Here is a 20,173-nt window from a genome sequence, read left to right on the forward strand (position 1 = left end):
CTTTCATGAGAAAAGTGGGTTCGTTCACTCCGTGCGGATTTGGTTCAAATTATTTTACCAATATTTATTTCCCTTCCTTTTCATCATTCGTTTACCTATTCCATTCTGCTCTATCCACAACGATTCAACGATTCACACGGTTATTACCTTTCGCCTAGCACAACTTCCTTTCCTTTACTCTTTCTCTCTTCATTCAAACACACACACACACATTCATTCTCTTTCTTACACAACAGCACTTTGCATAGTTTTGCTACCCGAATTCGTTTCTGTACTTTTACCACACTCCTTTCTCTTTCTCTGTGTTCGCTTCACGTATTTTACCCTTTTCACACGTTTTTTTTGTTTGTTCTCTTATAATTTACAAATTTACTTAACTGGGGCTGTTGTGTACTACGTTCACTTTCAAGTAGTTTTCTTTCTCTATCCTCTCTTGCTTTGCTTTCTAAGAAAGCATCAACATCATTTGAAAGAAAGAGAAGGAGAGAGCGAGAGGGAAAGAAAGCTAATTGAAAGAGAAAAAATATGTATGTAACGCTTTGATTTCGCTGTTTTTGTCGTTATAATGCCGTTTGTTTGTTTGCTTACTCTCGCTATGCGTCTTCGGCGTACTTACACTTGTACTGTAAGTGTAAGTAAGTGAAACCGAGATGCTGCCCTAGGTGAGAAGAATGAACACAACGCAAAAAATGGCGGGAAAGGAAGTTTTGAAAATTGTAACCGTATTGGAAAAGCGTATCGTAACGGCTACATGCACGCACTCGCATATACGCAATATGGGAATACGTCAACAAATATTCTCTCTTCCTGATGATGCGTACGTTTCTTTGCGGCCATATGAAAAAGGGCGCAAATGCTTAAGTCTGTCTGGGGCCCCCGGGGGGGGGGGCCGAATAATGTGTGGGAGAGTTTTACACATTAAGAAGGGGAAAAAAGACAACAGTTCAACAACAATAACGCCGGCAGCGATTGCTGCGATTGCTGCTTTTGTTTTGTTCTTGTATGCAGAAAGAAACGCGAGATTTAAACGCACCGTTTTTGCGCTACTACTGTGCGCAGTCTACAGAAACGAAACGAATGGCATTCGATTATCGCAGCAATATGCGTTTTCTTCTCACTTTTTTCTACACACACACACCCAGAGAAATTTGGGGGTGGAAAAAAGAAAAACAATTTGTGGAGCTACTACTTTCCCCCCCCCTTGCACGTGTGCCCCACACGTGGTTTATGCATGATGCACAAACGAGGATTGTTAATTTCCATTACATATGCTTGGGTTGGTATTTATTGTTGGTTTTTGTTTCTGTTTATCTGTTATCGTCGGCGTACTGGCATCTTACAAAAAAAAACTCGCATTCTCGGGATGTTTCTGATGCCCTTTTTGTTTAATACTAACGCTCTACCACTAGTAGTTCAAGTTAATTCATAATCTTTGGACTAACAGTGTGTGTGTGTGGTTGTCTGTGTTGGGTTTGCGTATCTCGTTCGATAGATCGATGTTGGACGTTCTGCAGCGTAACAAGAGAGCATCAACACATGACACTATTAAATCGCTAATTTATGTTCCTTTTTCGGCTTGTGGTTGCTTGAATTCTGATACTGCTATAACTTTGTTTTTTTTTGTAATTTTTTTTCTTCATTCTTTTTTTACATGTACATTTGAATTGCTGCAGCAGTTGTTGGTTGCGTTATATTACACACTAAAAAGATGCTCCCGTCGTGCTGGTGTATGGCGCGTAATTATCTTTAAATTCTCTCCACAGGATGCCACCTTGCAATATGAAGAGTCCAATTAAACGGCATACACACATACGTAAATCAACAAATTTTTCCTTTGCGGCGTCGCCGTGTGGTGTACTGTGTATATTGGTATTTTAAAAGTGCGCTTTTCACTCTCTCTCTCTGTCTCTGTAACGTATTAGCAGCGTAATGGAAAGGAAATCTTTTACAAAATTCACTACCTGCGGTCTGTATGTGTGTAAGTAAAAATGCTCCCAACAACACACTGAGAGTAACGTCCGTTTAGCAAACTCTCTAACCATACTGTTTACGAATGTTAAACGAGTTTTAGAACCATCTCCTCCTTCCCTCCTGTGTAGGTAGATTATTAAACTCGAATCAAAGCCAAAAACGATAGCGTTTGTTAAATTCTGGCAACATACTATTTTAACATAATTTTTACACGCATACACTTAAAACATATCACCCAAAGAGCAGGCACGGCAGGAAAGCTAATATTGGTAGGAGCCTTTTTCGTACATGCTGCTGCTGCTGCTACTGCTGATGGTTTTCTCCGTCCGACACACATGCACACAACACTAGCTGCTCGATTATTTCCTCTTCCTTCTCTTTCCATTTCTCCACCCTAATCGATAATCTAATCCTACTATCACTCGGTTTTCTTGTCGTAGACTAAGCGAACCACGGACAAAAAATACTCTTTCTCCCTCCTCTTCTCCACGTGTTGTTTGTTTTCTCTGCCCAACCTTTCCCTCCCTTCATTTCAGTCCTAATATACACCGGCGACGACGGTAGACGTGCGTAACTCTCTGTTCCTTTAACTCGCTGCTATCAACACTAAAACTGACCAAACGCAACCGTCCAATGACGCAAGATTAGTTAGCGCAGTGGAATTCCCACACCCGCCGGCGCTGCCGCTGCTGCCCAGACGATGCTATCTGGGTGCTCGCCTGTTCAGTGTGTTTGTGTGTCCGTCCGTCCGTCGGTTGACTAGACTGTGGAGAATTATCTGGACAAACTACGAGCGAACAATTCTACAAAATGGCGTACGTTCGTTGTGTCACAACTACAGGTAAGGTGTAAGGGGTTTTATGCGTTCCAAGTGCTCCGAAACGAACCACGAAAGCTCGCGTTCGGCTTAAAGCTTTCCATCCCAACAAAAACAAAAAACGTGTAATCGTTCTAAAAGTTCACACTTTTGCCTTTCATATCAACACCGTAACAGAAACACATATGCGTGATGTAAAATAGGGCGACAAAATGAGGGCAAATCGACTTGTGTTTCCCCCTCTTACAAAACAGTAGAAATAAAGTGTAACTGTTGTTAAAATTAATCCTCAAACCATCATCCACAAAAGGGGGCAAACAGAACAGAAGCTTTTCCTAGCGGAATTATAAATCTTCATGTCCTTACTAACAGCTCGACCACAACATCATGCTGGAAACTCAGGAGCAAAAAACACAAAGTAATAAACAGACTAATACATTTTACACAGCACATTTCGCGCCTCGACTGCATACCGGTCAACAATTCCCTGCCACGAACCGAAAGTTTAATCACTCCACCTCAGCCCTTAGATTGGCCCTGCGCTACCGCATTTTTTTCTCGCTCTCGTAACCGCATTCACGCCGTGTGCTCGGCTCTTCTTTGATTTTTGCTTACACTAGAGATTGTACAAACTAATGATGACGCCGATATTAGGATTATGTCGAGCTAAGCTGTGGGCTTTCTCTTATTTCTTTTTAACACAACTATAGCTGGGCCGAGTCCTGGTGCATCAGTGGTGATAGTGGGCCCGCTACTTTACGCCCACGCTCGTACTCGTAATCGACGTCCAACGAGAGCCCTGCCGGGAAAAGAAGGGAGAAAGAGAAACAGAGAAAAGCATTGGTGGTGGAATGTTAGCTGTCGTTGTTCGCTCTACAAATGTTTCACTACTAGCAGGTACTCTCTACTTTACTATACTGTACAGGAAAAAATCAGTTCAGTGTTGACTAATAATACTACAAGAGGAAAAGAGTCCGAGAGCGTCAATTTATAGATACAGATTCAGTGAAGTGTTAGTTCAGCAGCGTTCAGAGAGCTTAAGCGTAAAGATTCAAGAGGCGCCAACTCTACGATTGCAGCAAAGATGATAGGGAAAGAACGCGGACCATTTAAAAACTATTTCTTCATAGTCTTCTTGATCGTGTTTAGCAGCGTTTGAATGTTTAAAGGCAATTGTTGGAAGTGAAAAAGCTTACACACAAATATGAGATATGCTCTATGAGAGGAGCTTGTAGATTTGTATCGTTTTTCGATTGTTCTAAATTCCTTCTATTCTATACACTAGCTAAATATTTAGTGCTTTTAGTGTTGCAGGAGATTTTGTCCAAGCGCAACACGAATTAAGAGGAAAATTATAGAGTAAAAGAGAGAGAGAAAATGAAACGACTAAACATAAAATGAAATCACTGCCACTACTATTGTGGTGTACGTGTAGAAAAGTAAGAAAGATAGAACAGGACCAAAACACAAACACAGAAAACCAAATCATAATTACTTCAATAACAAACTGTAGTTTTGCTGCGACGCACATTCCAGCAGCACCTTCGAAGCACAGGATATTAAAATCAACTCCATACAACAACTCCCACATCGACAAAATCAGGTGAACGGAACACTTTTCCAACTTGGGAGTGAGATAAGTGCGGCACACAAAAAACAAAAACAAAACTGGAGAAACAGTAGCAAGTTGTGCAACGGTTGTTGTTGTGGTTGTTAATAATGGTGGAGTGGTGGTAGTGGTGAGTTGGTGGAAAAATAAAATAAAACACTCTACAACAGGCTCGCACACATCTCTGTCCATTACTTCTGAACCCCCGTCTGAGTCGTCGTATCGCCCGCTGTATGTATGTATGTGTGTTTGTTTCTCACTTATCATCACCGCACTAATCAGTCTCCAATAAGAACGGTCAATCTGTCTTGGCTCCGATAGCCGCTTTCTGAAAATGGGTGGAAAAGAAGCAAAAATAAACCAGAAATAGTGGGGAATTCTGAGGGAAAACGACCGCAACGAGCAACGGGAAAACATGTTGCTGCATTTGCAAAAGACAGATAATGTACACGTTTACTAATCATCTACCCACAGAAACGATTCAGACACCACAGGTACAGAGATGCCACAGAATCGCACAGAGCATTCTGAATGAAAATGAAAGACATCGTTCGAAGACGAATACCACAGAGAGCATGTGCCGGTGATTAGTAGATTAGTTCGACAAACACCACTTTCATTTGTTAATGTGCCGTTCGTTAGTGGACTGTTAGTGTGACCATCACACACACCAAAACACACGGAAACACACAGGTAAGAGGGAGGGAAAAAGTTGGAAATAACTACTTTTCTTCTCACCCGATGGCCGCCGCATGGTGTCGCTCGGCGTCTCCGGTATGAAGGCTGCCACAGCGATCGCACAGATAACCATGAGTGCTCCGAACACGAACGGCGGGCCCGGCATGAGCTGCGAGTACTCGTCCTCGATGTGATGGTGCACCGAGCCACCGAGCAGCGTCTCGTTGCGCACGAACTTGGCGTCGGAGCCGTCGAACACGCCACCGCCCGCTACCGCCCCGATGGCGGCCCCGTTCAGGCTGTGGCTCGCTACATTATGCTCGTCGTTCAGGTCGACGTGAAACACGTAGAAGATGACGCCGAACATTGCGGGCCCCAGCCCGTTGCACAAACCGCGCATTCCTGTCACCATACCCTGGACCACTCCTGGCGGGAGAGAGAGATGGAAAACGTGTTAGATGTATTCTCTTGCTCGCTAAATGCCATTACAACGGTTCCGCGCCTTGCACCACTTACCCTGTTGGTCCGGGTTGGAATGTATCGACACGAATGCACTGATCGCCGGGTACGTAATTGACGCTAATGAAGCAAGGATACCTGCTGCCCACATCATCCTGCGCCAGACAAAAGGAACGGAACATTAATTAATGCACGTATTTCTTTCCTCCTCGCTTTCGCTTGCCATGCACCACACACATACCATGTCTGACTGCCAAAACCATACCAAAGCAGTTGTAACATTTCGAACAGTAATCCTATTATTATTGTACGCTTTGCACCAAGTGCCCTTTTGGGAGGAAGAAAGAAAGAAGGAAGGAAAAAGCTCACATTAGCGTCGGTTCGTCCGGCGAGTTCGTTCGCGCAAAACTTACTTCATTAGATCACCTAGGATGACCTGCGTCAGTATACTTAGTATACCGACGACAGCAATGAAGATCGATACATCGATCGAGCTGAAATGCATTTTCAGTTTCAGGTAGACGAAAATGCACGAATATTGTCCCGCTTCGGGCAGATAGGAGAGCAGCACCGTAACACACTGCATCAGAATCGTTTGATCCAGACCAACTTTACGAAGTGCCTGTGGGAAAGGAAGAAGCAAACGTGCTGGTAAAGTGAAGAAACTAATTTCTCTTGTACTACTCGCAGCCATACACTTACTGCAAACGGATCTGCCTGTTCCCAGCTGATCGGTGCACCCCACGAGCTGGGACGCACCTTTTCCGGTAAGCTTTCCGGCACCGCCACCAGTATGAAGAACACATCCAGCACCGCGATTGCAGTGGCGAGGGCAACGATTAGCGGTTCCGAGTATTTGTCGTTCAGGTAGGCTCCGAGGGCAGGTGAAATAACCTAAAGAGGGGGCAGCACGAGAGTGTTGCATAAATTCACACAAAAATTAAATTGTTTTTCCAATTTATTGGTGAACATCATCAAGCACACTATCTTTTACGTACCAAACTAGCGGCAAACGTGGCTGACACCAAACCGTACGCCCGTGACCGGTCCTCCACCGTCGTCACGTCCGCGACGTACGCGAACACGACGGAAAACGTTACCGCGAACACGCCACTGATTGAGATCATTGCAAAGAACCACCTGGAAGCGGGTTGGCGAGATATAGAAGACAGATTAACAATCGCACACAGTGTACAAGAGCAAGGGGAAGGGAAAGTGAACACACTTACCAAGAGTTGATCGACATCAGAGGGATCGGAGCGCAGGTGAAGAACACCGTAATTAGCAGGAAGAACTTCCTGCCCCACACGTCCGACAGTGCGCCAATCAGTGGAGCGCTCAGGAAGGACAGTATGCCCTTGATGCCCATCACCAACCCGTTCATTAGGAAGGTGTGATCTGGAAAGGTTTGATTGAGGACCTGCCGTAGAAGGAGCAAGAAAAGGATAACAGGACGGTAAATAGTTGCTGCATAGGAGTTGTGAGTTGCATCAGACACCAAACCAAACCCTGCACAAGTGACTTGTTATGCAAGGAAGGCAGGGTTATTTTTAGGCAGTGCGGTTACGTTACGTTATGGCTAATACGATTTAGACCACGCTGTAACCTGCTGTCGCCACCCAATTACCGCATTACTCTCCAATTCCTTCGCATGCTTTTGTTATGTGAGACAATGCGCATAAAGGAAAGGAACCGATTGCTACACCAATCAGTGGAACATGTCACTTGCAACCGCTTCTGTTTTCAGAAACAGCTCTTCTGTAACGCAACGAGGCAGCAAAATACTTACATTGATGACCGGCATCGTTAACAGTCCCCAGGCGAAAAATTCCAAAAATATGACTACTAAGGCATGATAAACGCTCGGCTCTCCTATACCGGAGCTCTGAAATAGAATGGGAAAAAACGGGAACGAGAACAGTAATAAGTGGCTGAAACACGATACACAGTCGGCTGAAAATTTGCGCGATGGCAGGGAGAGAGTATAAGAAAGCAGGAAAAACATATAATTTAAAATATAGCTACGATGATGATGACGATGGCAGCGGAGAGCTGTTTTGTTTTCAGCTGCTTTGATGAAGCGCGCATTAATTCGTTTAATGATAACAGTGATCGATTATATTTACATTCCCCGTAGAATGTGTTTGAAACGGAAGGAGGACTCAATGAACATTGTTCTTGAAAGCACGCTGGAATTGATCTGTGAAACATTATCCATCCTTCCCAAGCCATTTGCTCGTTGATTGACAAGTAAAAGCGATCGATAGATATTAATTTCACAGTTCACTTCCGTCCAAAGTTATCGGAAAATAGGTAGGAAACTTCTCAATTCAAAATATTTGTCCTTCCAAGAGGCTTTTTAGAACCTGAATAGATCGTCAATCTTCGCAACAACATTAATTAACATGTATAAAACTTAAACAATCTACAGCTCGACCAATTATCGATCGACAAATGCTGCTAATTCTTCAAACGGTCTGGGAGCTCCAGTACGAAATACCCGGAATACATCGCCTTGTATCTCCGTGTTCAATGTGCAACGGTACAGTACACAATCGACCATGTTCGCAGCCGTGTTTGCTAACCACAAAATTTCTGTCTACCTCCACTCATCTGGACACAACCGAAACATGATGAAATATTGGCGCATATAACATTCATCGCTTCCGCTCTCGCTTCAGATGGGGCAGCAGAGCATTTCATGCGAGCATTCCCTCCCCAATTAAAGACCCGGCAAATAATAACATGATGATTAGCGGCCAGCGCCTCCCACAACAGCAATGATACGCAAATACGGCAAATAAAACGAAGGCGAAACAATGGTAAAGGTAGAGAGGAGCGCGGCAGAAAAAGCAGAGCATGGGGGTTTTGTGTATCTCCTGCTTCAGTTTCTCCTACTTCAGTGTCTGCAACAAACTAACAGAAAACCAACACTCCAACCCAAGGGGATCTACCAACCTTACAGTGATTGAAGATCAATCGCAGGAAGTAGATGAGATTTTTGCTCTGTTTCAGCTGCACCACGGTGACGGTCGGTAGGCCACTGCAATTACTTAAGTTCGACGGTGTCGTCGTGACCCGGCTGTGCGGGTTGCCGACCGCTCCGTTAGCTGTCGCTCCGGACGGGGCTACTGCTGCTGCGCGTACATTACCGTCCTGTGCATTACCCGTACTTCCGATGTCGACCACCGTGCTGTTGCCACCCGCTGCTTCGCTGACCGGATTGTCAACTATGTTGCAACACACGCCAGCTTCCGGCACTCTGCTGCTGCTGCTGCTGCTGCTGCCATTGGAACAACCGGGTTGCTGGTCCGTTCCACCCACCACCAGTATGCGGGACTTGTTGGACGACACGGTTGCCGTCGTTGCGGCCGAATGTGTTAGCATGGACGAATCCTCATCCTCATCGTCATCGTCCTCCTCCTCTTCGTCGTCGAGCCGTGGCTTTGAGCCGGATTCTTTGCTACCTTCACCCAGCAGCTCGCCCGGTGTCAGAACCACCCCCATCTGTCCCGACTGTATGTACCGCTCGTTTACAAGTGTCATCCGCAGGCTCTCCTCCTCCGGCGACACCGGCTTCAATCTCGCCGGGCCCATCATCGGCGAACACTCGCCGGGTAGGTCGAAGCAGCTGCTGCTGCGGCTGTTGCTAATGCTTAGATAATTGCTATTCTGATCGTCCGTATCGGTACAGCTGTCCTCTACCGGCTCGCCGCCGGCAGGTGGTAAGATCGCTCCCAACTCATCCATAGTAACCACGTTACTTCTATCACAGACTTCCGCATCACTTGCATTCCCGGTTCCGGGTCGCAGCTGCTGGCTCGCAGGAACGGCCACTGCCGCCGCCGACGCCTCACCCATGTGAGACAACTTCGTGCTGGCAGCACCCGCCGCTGCTGCTACTGTCGCTGCACCCAAAAACTTTGCCGAATGCTCCTCCATCCTCACTTGTACTATACCGTTCCCGTACCACGTTAGCCTTGCTCGCCTGTCCACGGAATTGACCCTTTTTCGCTGCTGCTTTCGCCTGGCGGGCGTTAATCGGCAAACTTTTCCCTACTGCCAGCGATCGCTACCTTGCGCTGCCAGAGCTGCATCCAGCCGAGCGGACCTGTGCCACCGATCCGTCCGCTGCCGGTACTGACGACTCGATTCCGACTTCCGCTACCGCAACAACAACAGTGATAACAATAATGGCACCGACTCGGGCTCATTTAACGCGAAGTGTGTGTGTGTGTGGAGTGTAGTCTATAGATATAGATTAGAGTATGGTAGGCTGGATTCTTGACTTCCCTCTACTTCGGGAGCACAATTTGCTCTCTCTCTCTCCACGTAAGCTTCTAAGTGTACTTTGCGAATCAGCAACCTTCAGCAAAATCCGATCTGCTGCCCATCAGCCAACGGCGTGATTTTCGGGGTTCGTCTTGTTTAAAAAGCGCTCTCACTCTGTCGCACTGGGGGTGAGAGGTGTTAAACACGAGCCGCCAATACAGTCAAACACACACAGACAGTACCAGGGTTTGTGCGCGGATATATCCGTCCCTCAGGTTGTGCCGTGCGGGAAGCTGCTAAATTTAAACACCTTGCGCGCTGCTGCGGCTGATCGCGATCACCGAATCTTCGCGCCGGTTGAGCTCGTGTGGCGACGTGAGAGACAGGTTGTAGAGCTGGCAAACAGTAACGTACAATGGACAACCCGACCCGCACAAATGTACGCATTTACTTCCGACGCGTCGGCGTCAATCAACCGCGAACCGGACACGGACGGAATTGCGGCAACGCGGTGGCCGATTATTGACGCTTTTTGCAAAACGTGTCCACACAATTGCCTCGAGCTTGACTCACGCGCTCTTGTGCTCTCTTCTTCTATGGGTTTGAGGAATTTTGAATTTTTATGTCTTCATTCGAGAGAGAGAAAGCAGCAGCAAACGCGCGCTTATAAATGGCTTCCGCCGTTGCGTAGGAACTTGTCAGATACTATCGGTGAAAAAATAAACGTTTCCTATCTCTCTGGGTAGTGTGGTAGAAGTAAAGCGTTCTTGAGGTATGACAGAAGAGTAGTGCACTTTTGCTTCCTTCAGGCACACACATACAACGCAATTCAAAATATATTCCTCTATGTATGTATCCTATAGGCCCCGTCTCAGACCGTCTCTCGATTGCAATTTATGATTCCGGCTATGCAGGTATTCTCACACACTGTCACTATCAGTGGTTCACAGATCGAATGCAGCCCACCCCGTTTTTGTGGGTGTGTCTCCTATGGTGTGTGCGCGTATTTTAAAGCTCTCAGTCGAACGGAAGCACTGCTGCTGCTGCTGCTGCTGCGTTATTCTTGGTTCCTGCGGAGGATTAAGCAATTCTGTGTGGGCGATTGCGCCTCGCTTCCTCCGTGACTCCTCCTAGGACGTATACGATGATGATGGCTCCCTGGACGACTTCACCACCCACGCATGCACTCCTCGGTTTATTGCTGCTCGCTTCAAGGACTTTTGTCAGGCTTTGCTGGGCGTGTGCTAGAGGGTGTGGTTGAAAATTGAACGGATTCCACTGTTTGCTTGCTTGCTTGTATTTGATTCTGTTTGAGAGAGGCACTGAATTTGATGGCAAATAATTCTTCACAATCGTCGTACACCGTACCGTGTACACCCTTTGATTTGGTTTCTTTCTCTTTTCGGGATGGTCTTTTCTTCTTTCAGACGCACTGATTGCTCACCTACAAATAGATGTGTGGTTCAAGTGTTGTTAGTTTCGCTAGAGCATAATATCGCATTTAGTCCGAAAGCAAGGGGCAGCAACGGTATCTGAGCTGGCGCTTTTGTTTCTGTTTGAAACATGTACAAATTGTGAAAATTTGGGCAGATTTTCTTCACCACGCAAAACTAATGCACATAACATCCTTCTCGTCTCTTAGAGGACCCAAAAATCACATTAAACTAATCCATACTAAAGGGTAGCTATTTTTGAACGATCTTTTTCTTTTGCCATGAACTTTCCATCCTTCCAAGAACTCTGACGCACTGTAAGAAAACACGCCAACATAGCATAAAATCCTTTCCTATGAAAAATTGCTTCTCAAAATGTAGCCCTCCCACAGTACGCACTACCTTTTTTTCTCGTTCCAAAAGCATCACAATCTCCCTTCATTCTTTGCAAAGAGCCACCCACCCTTAAAAAACGACAACGCGCTGCTCACACCCACCTGCTGGAGAAAGGTTTTTCTCAATAGAAAGCTTAAAAGCAATCAAAATCACATGGAAGAAAATAACACAATTCCTAGCACACCATCAGAGCACCCCGAACGAGCCAGCACCTCCAAAGATAGATTAAGCTTGACCGTCGCCATCGTTACCAACGGACGAGGCCGCCGCCAGAGGGTGATTAACTTTTGAAGGGACGACAGAAAAATAAAGCATCAACCCAGAGTACATCTCTCTACACCCATCCTTAATCAAAAACAAAGCGCACACACAAACACAGTCACAGAGCGGCGAGAGAGGCTTGTTTGTTTTGGGGAACACAGCGTGTGGATGTGTACGGCAGGTGTGGGCGGCTGCGGCAACGCATTTTCTAATGTGCCACCACCACCACCCCACGAAGGTGATGAGATGCAAAACAACACAGTAGGCGCTTTTGCACAGGGTTGGCTGGCTGTGCTGGATGAATAAAACATGGCACTCGGGAAACAACGCGCCCTCCTCTCGAATGCAATCAAAGCTGTTTATGAGCTGAGTGGAGGAGAAGCAATAAATAAAACAAGCTCGCAGTGCTGCAAAATGTCAATGTCATTAAAAAAATCTAACTGAAACAAAATTCATATCAGCGTCACGTACTCAATTGTGATAATCAGAGGTGATACTCAAAACGGTTAGTGTGACCCATACATGCTCCATGACATTTTTGCGACCATCGTTGGGTCAGTGACTATGTCATGACTTTTTTGTTGTGATCAGTTGTGCAAAATGTCTGACTGACAAAGTCATGACAAATACCGGCTGAAACAAAATCATGTCAGCGTCACGAGACGCTCTACTGTGATGATCAGATGTGATGATCAGAAGCATGTGATTGATCCTCCAACTGTTTGAGTCTCATCACTAATCTTCTCAGTTGTGTGAGTGAGCTGATTTGAGCTTCGTTTCAGTCATGAGTGTTGGTGACTGAAACAGTGGCATTTGGTAGCCAGAAAAAATTATGATTATGACGCACTTTGATTGAGTATCATCAATGAGCATCAAGCTACGGATATGTTCATTGTTTTCGTTGGTGAAAATCTCGTGATACTCATGACATTTTGCAGCACTGCAAGCTCGCCTCCTTGCTTTCTGCAAGAGCCTGCAAGGGCCTTTGCAAAAGGGCTTTCTGTTAACAAATGCGTTGATATCCTGTGAATGTTTATGCTTCCTATAAAGTGCAAAAAAAGAACCCAAACACCTATGTCAAGTCTTTTTTCATATCAATGTGACCCAACATTACAAACCTAACTCCATTCGCCTTCAGGAACTACTAGGACCTCGGTTAAATCTCTCCGTCAATCGTTTGGTTAGACTAACGCTCTTTTAAATAACTGGTTTGTGAAAAGCGTATAAGGATGTGGTTTTTGAATAACCTAAACCATACCCGAACACACTGAACCGCGCCGGTAGTAACAACCATCGGCATCATACATTGTCGAAAGTTAATACCGAAAGGCTGTTACATGTTACTGAAAACTTTTCCGACACCGGAACCCGCAACAAAACACACAGGGTTTAAGTTACTTACTGCAGGAAGGGAGGGTTTTTCTTTTCTTTTTCACCTTTCCCGGCAAAGGCCAAACATCATCCTAAATGGGGGGAGAAGCAGCTTAAACTGTGGTTGCAGTTGAAAACCTATATAACCCAAAACCACAGTCACGAAAAGGTGTAATCACGAAAGGCATACAGGTCAGAGCAAACGCAGTACCTAGCTCCGATTCTATCCTTTTTTTCAAAAAAAAAAACTAAAAAAAGAACGTCAAAATGTTGGCCCCGCTGCTGCGCTCGTGCGGTTTATGATATCGTGTGCATTACACACACCCAGCGTCAAAAGCCGTTTGCCATTGCTGCTCCAAAATTCAACCCTATGCACCACACAAGCACAGCACACACTTCGTACTGTGAGTACTGCATTGGCTTGGGGCTGCGACCACATGCGCTTTTCCAATGCACACTACTAACACGGTATATGGTAGGTATGCAGCACGACGGCGGCGGCAGCGCCGGTGATGATGATGATGATGATGATGATGATGCACAAGATGGACCATCGAAAATCCGCAGCACAAGCACAGCGCACAGCTCTCGGGTGTGTGTGTAGAACCTCTCACAGCTTATTGGAAAACCAATCAAATCCCCTTCCCAAATGGGGACGCCACGCGATGGACGGCCCTATTCGTGACTCGCAGTTTTTCGCAGCTGCCCTGTCCCCGCTGTGCCGTGCGCTGCTGCTGAGAACAAAAATCGTCACGAAATGTCGCGCTTCTTGGATCGATTATTTACAGCGGACAAGTTGTGATTTATTGCCGGTAGCAGCACCATCCAAACGGACGCACAAACTGTGTGCGAAAAGGAAGTTTCCCATTCGTGTCAAGCCCGGTGGGAAAGTTTCACCGGCTAGTTAATACATTTTGAGAAAGTTGTTTGAAGGAAATCCATTTCATTGTAAGCGAACTCTTGTTTGTTCTTCTTGCCGTAAGCGGGAATTCCAAAGTCGTCCTAGAATTCCCTCTCCCGGTCAATGCAGAGCTTTGATGCTTTCAATTAAGCCCAAAGCGATTACAATCAAAGTTGTAAGCGATCCCCGGCCCACTTGGATCATGTTTATTTCTTGCGAAATCGCTCTCCAACTCTCAATTGATCGGGCCATTTCCTCGTGTAAACATCGCAACGCGTCTCCCCGTCGTCTTTGGGGCAGATTTTTGCGCTCCACTTTGTCCAATAAAAATGGGGCACAACATTACTACTGGCACTCCTGGGACTGTACAAAAAGAGCAAAACATCTCCCCTCCCTCCATCACATCCCGCACATGAAGGGGGAGAGAGTGTAATTGAAGTCGTTGCCCATTTCGTCTGGGTCAGTTTGCAAACAATCATCACCTCTCCTGTGTGGCATGCATTAAACACACACACACAGAGATACACCGTGGTCTGAATCACCACAACCATCACCCACTTGAGAACAGGGGGAGATCAAATTTCATTCTCGACAGTAAATTTTCCCCATCATCCTTGACCTAAAAACGGCCGATGCTCCTGCACCTCACGAAATCCGAGACCCCGGGAGGGAGGGAGGGAGGTGAGGGTCTGGCCTGGGCTGCTGCGATAAACGATTTATGATACGTTACGGAATTATGTTTTATGGGGTACACGCTCTCCCCGGAGGGAGCATTCTGCACAGAAAGAGCGAGAAAAACACCTTTCTAACGGTTCGCACAATTTCACGCGCAAAACCCGTATCTTTGGCAGGCAGTGCTGGCTATAGGCTACAAGAGAACTGCTGGGAGTGCTGGAGATGAGCTGGGAGGCGTTGAGGTACAGTTTTGGGAATTGGAATTTTACGACAAACTTTTTGGAGGTCAAACATATGCGAATATAACGACTCCGAGGCCTACCAAACATTGGAAACTGTCGTCATTGGTTAATAATAACTTTTGTTTGGCACTTGACTGAACCTAAATCACGACAAAAAGGGACTAAAAAGAAATCCATTGTGCAAAACTAAAGCTTGGAAGACCAAGCCTAACAAAAATAAAAAAAATGAGTAAAAAAACTCAATCACATATCAAAAAGAACATTTAGGAGTTCTTGGAGAGTTTCTTAGAACAATCGTTCAATTATTGTTGTTCTAAAACCTAAGCTCTTTGTCATGTGTGTGGTAAGCGGCTTGCGTCATATAGGCACGGTACGATTGCACAACAAATAAAAGACTTCGATTGTGTTGTTAAATCGACCAATTTATACGGAATTCCCGCAGCTACTGATCACGATTTACTGCTAACGACGAACCAAGGCATAATCCGTACGATGCAGTAATCGCTAATTAGCGTAATTCCACCCTTGCAGCACACACAAAAACATACGATAAGTCGTCATTTTCTTCATTTCCTTCGGCTGACATCATCTCATTTTGGCACGAGACTACAGCAGAGGAATAGGAAAGAGAGAGAAAAAAACACACACAGACAGGGAATGCGCATTCCAGTAATCAGACTAATTGTTACTGCTGCAGAAGACTCCAAAGGATCTTTCTTATACACAACAAAAAACTCTACTTTCACAAAATTTACGATGCGTCTCGATATGGAACCTGAACCAACTCCATTTAAATCCTGCCACCACCACTGCACAACACAAATCCCATCCAATGTCAAGCGGAAGTCGCGACCTCGGTGGTACCTCAGCCAGTGTCTAGAGAGAGCGCGTGGTGTCGTCGCCGTCGTCTTCCAGCGATGCTCGCGATGCTGCTTTCAGAAATCATCCAGCAGGAAATGGGCATAAATGAAATCAACAAACTCCTGGCATAAACACGCAGACACTGGCGACGGCCTAAGGTTCTGCTCCGGCATTCCCCCCCAAAACCACTCGAAACCTCGCTCCAAAACTCATTTCCAAGGGAGGTATGGTTTTTCTCTACGACAGCAAGTTCATCACACCGACCCATCTCCCCCCCGTCACTACCGCACAAGAATGACGACTCCCCCCTTCCTTCAGCGCGTGCTAGTGCGCATGTCCCAAAGGAAAACGTTGCCTCACAGAGCACATTCCAACGGGTTTCGGAACGGATGCCGCCACCGAAACATTCCCTTTCCCTTTCGTACACAGGAAGGAGGTCTCGGGTATCCCCTGTGCTTCTTTACCGGAATGATGGGGGGAGGGGGAGGGGGGAGGGTCAGGACGGTTGGTTCGCGCGCTCTCTCGCTCTCGCGTGTGCTGCTGTCCGTATGCCACACGGAAGGACAAGATGGATCCGGTTGTGCTAGACCAATAGCAACAACAAGGCAGGCGCTGGGAAAGCTTCTCTCGCACTAAAAGATATGCCGACTGTATGTTTTTATGCTGCCGTGTTCATGTGTGTGTGCGTGTGTGTGTTCAAACACTCACACGCAAGCACTGGGAGGGTGCCGGACGGACGCCGCCATCATCCATCGAGCAGTAATTTACAACAGCTGTCGATAGCGATTTTCTCAAGGTCTGCGCGAGTGCCGGGTGCACGTGCACTCACAGACGACGACACGGGGCGGCTTCGGGTCGGTTTGTTTCGTTCTCTTTTTCCTTTCGCTGATGACGCCATCACGAAGGGAGCACCAACTCGAAAGGAAATTCACCCAACTCAGGCTGGCTGCATATCGACGATGTGGAGCCTTCGCCCGATGGAAGGAAGAAAATGAAGAAGAACGTTCAAATGTTCGTTGGAATGTAGCAATCATAAAAAAACGGCATTATTATGTGAACCTGCCATTAAGTGTCGTATCTTTTATTGTGATTTGGCCCATAAGCACACACAGCTATACACGGACAGAGGGGGCAGAATACGTGAATACGATCAAACTTTGGTGATGTACAACCTCACTGCCTTCTGCAACCCATTTACAGGGACGATGAGAAAAAGACGATAAAGCACTTTGCGGTGAACCACCAATGGGATGGGATCAACAAAAAAGGAGGACACCCGTTGTCCCGTCGTCAAGAAATCGCATTCCAATAAAGAACATTCTAACGATATTATACATGCCAGTACAACGACCCGCGTCGACCGAGACTCATACTCGGTCGCTCGCACAGTTTCTGCTGAGCAAACAACACGCACCACCACCAACACACAGATAACGCACATTTTCTCAAGCGTTTATCGACCGATCGCCGAGTGGGGCGCGCCATCGGAACCACCGAATAAGGACACAGATAACGGGAGAAAACCACACAATAATCCTGTGCCGGCAATCCGCATTTGCATGTCGTTCTTTTGCTTCTTGTGCTTCGATTCACTTCTTCGAAAAGCACCTCAACAACTTCTTCCACTTGAACATTATAATAAAAATAATATCATACACACACCTCATCGTTTTCGCATATACATTTGTGGTCCATTTGTTTTTTTTTTTTTTTTTTTGGCCCCTTACCGAAATCCCCCAAAACTATATCTACAGCTGCAGCAGCTGGCAGCTATCACAAAGCGAGGATGTAACATAAACTTTGCTTTGCTTTTGCTTGCCGGACCAGCCCTCCGCACCCCGCCCTTCTTGCCAGCGGATAATGATGTGCCACCACCACTCTCTCTGGTGCCTTTTTTTCTTTCAAGACATTCCATTTCGTGCTTACTCGAGCAACTTTTGCCTGCAAAAACAGAAGCGGCAGCAGCAGCAGCCGGCAAACGATACAACACTTGAGAAATATGGCCACACAACCGAAGAGATCGGGACGCACAAAAACGCCTAAGAGAGGGAAAGAGAGAAGACGAGACAAAAACCAACCAACCTGGGTGGCAGCAAAAACCCATCACCCAGATGTAGATTAGTTGATTAATGGGTTGGGCGTGACTTTTAGCACAAACGCATCCACACACACAGAGTGAGTAGGTAGTACAGAGGAGACCTTCTTTTTTGGTGTTTTGTTTTTAAAAAGGAAGCAATATCGCACACAATGCAGCAAAAGCGCCAAGAGAGAAGCAATGCGCTACAGTTGTGGCTGGTAGCACAAGTTAATGTGTCATGTGGCATGTCATTATGAAAATGAAGTAAGGGAAATCCTTTCATTCTAAACACAGCACCAGGCGTCTCCATCGATCTTCTTCTCAAAGTAACGACTATTACAAAACAGAGAGAGTGAATGGGATGATTTGAAGTAAAACTTATTTGCAAATCATTTACATGCATTCTTCTGGTAAATTGAATCAGAAAAAAAGATTTCCACATAAACCACACAACATCATCATAATGGTTCACTTTTGCATCTTGAATTTCCCATTTTTTCTCTCTGTTCTACTTCGTGTTTCTTCCACTTCTCAGCGACAGTCATCGACATAATCAGGTACTTGAGTCGGTAAGGAGTTTCCCTCTTAGCCTCTATAAATAACTCAAGAGAGTTCAAGAAGACGCTACTTCAAGTTTAAAAAGGCGATCCCCGTCTGTTCCCACGACGCGACCACATCTGCTAACGAACGAGTTATAATTATTCTATTCCCCATTACATTTTATCTAAATCATATCCCCCAAAGCGTATGCTTATTACAAAATGTGTACCCAAACCAAATCGTCTGTGCTGATAGGAAACTCGTTTCCTTACGCAAACCGGCATAAGCAGTCCAGACGGAGAGCAAACTCCATAAAACGTTGGATCGTTGGACCGTCTTTGCTGATCTTTCATATAATGCCAACAGCCAGCACTCCTCCGGCGCGTTCGGGTTTTAAATTTCATGCACATTTACAATGTTCACCCAGGCAGGGAGGTGCTAATTTTGCACTTTCCTTTGAATGACTGCTCAAACACAATCATCTCATCAGACCTACCCCCCTGCCCTTCATCGCCCCCGTTTTATCGAACACCCAACCAGACCCATTCAAACATTAAGCCGCCACCCAACAGCAGGAAGTAGAACACTATCCACCACCACCACCACAATCGACCGAGCCGAGCCGAGAGACCCAAGATAGCGAGGTGCTAAGAGTTTAGTCAATATTGACCAAAACGTCATCCGCTCGGCGAGTGCGCTCGCTCTCGGGGCTGCCGGTTGGATGCGAAAACACGTACCCCCGTCGCGGAGAGCTTGGTGTGTAGTAACTACAGTCTAATGGATTGGAATACGTCTCCCCCAATCCAGCCCCGGGGCTCGTCTCGTTCGGCACCACCGCAGTGCATGACAAAAGGTAAATTCGATTGGACCACGATGATTGGCGGCTTCGTTGGTACCTTCGGGGTCCAATCCAGCCACAGCAAACAAATGAATTTTTGGGGGTGTTTTGAAAGAGACCACACAAAAAAAAGAAGAACTAAAAGCAGCACATACACACCACAATCCACTGCGGGATACTGAAATGACCAGATTATCGGTCACGGAAGCGAATACCAACCAGAGGCGCACTGTTGTAATAAGTTTATGGCACAGAAAAGGTCACAAAGGACACATACTGCCCCCCCCCTGCGGGTTGCCGGTGTGCCGGTCCGCATTATGAACAACATAATTAAACACAAAAGCAGCAAAAGCTGCCACACGATTTGTGAAAGTTACTCATGAAATATGTAACATACAGTTAGAAGCAGCGGCTTTGCTTTGTGCTTTGGATTATAGTAGGAATAATTCTAACCCTACCGATCATCCGACCACGCGACTTCTGGAAAGTTCCACAAGCAACAACCACATCAGATGATCGCCTTTTTTGTGGTACATATATAGCTGGCCTGCGACGACTGCCACCACCGCCAACAATCATTGTCGCTCTCATTAGCACTTCGATTGTGGTCCAAGGTGGGAAGGAAGTTGTATCAGAAGCAGGTAATTCTTATTAGCATTCGCTATAATGCAGATGTTTTTGGAATAAAATATACGCCACATTAAATCCTTTCCGACCGTTTTGATCTTGGGAATGAAACAGCAACACAGCTCAAGTTCAAAGTAAAAAATAA

General features: G+C 46.1%; 1 protein-coding gene across 10 annotated transcripts in view; it reads right to left on the reverse strand.

Annotated features, from left to right (window-relative positions):
• Positions 1-38: 38 nt before the first annotated feature.
• The window catches only part of LOC120953176 (hippocampus abundant transcript 1 protein), a 32,656-nt gene continuing 12,521 nt past the window's right edge, over positions 39-20,173 (reverse strand). For 3 of the 10 annotated variants that reach the window (XM_040372905.2, XM_040372904.2, XM_040372907.2), the window contains 9 exons: positions 7,324-7,419; positions 6,764-6,954; positions 6,533-6,674; positions 6,237-6,428; positions 5,948-6,156; positions 5,776-5,862; positions 5,592-5,689; positions 5,124-5,501; positions 39-3,587 (listed from right to left, as the gene is read on the reverse strand). In XM_040372905.2, coding sequence (XP_040228839.1) covers positions 3,493-3,587; positions 5,124-5,501; positions 5,592-5,689; positions 5,776-5,862; positions 5,948-6,156; positions 6,237-6,428; positions 6,533-6,674; positions 6,764-6,954; positions 7,324-7,419 — 1,488 coding nt within the window. In that variant the 3' untranslated portion in view covers positions 39-3,492. Of the gene's footprint in view, positions 3,588-4,283; positions 4,726-5,123; positions 5,502-5,591; positions 5,690-5,775; positions 5,863-5,947; positions 6,157-6,236; positions 6,429-6,532; positions 6,675-6,763; positions 6,955-7,323; positions 7,420-8,492; positions 11,251-20,173 lie in introns of all 10 variants that reach the window. The other 7 variants (XR_007451930.1, XR_005751358.2, XR_007451929.1 and 4 more) reach the window with 7 other exon arrangements.

The sequence above is a fragment of the Anopheles coluzzii genome, chromosome 2, assembly GCF_943734685.1.
Source record: "Anopheles coluzzii chromosome 2, AcolN3, whole genome shotgun sequence".
NCBI lineage: Eukaryota > Metazoa > Arthropoda > Insecta > Diptera > Culicidae > Anopheles > Anopheles coluzzii.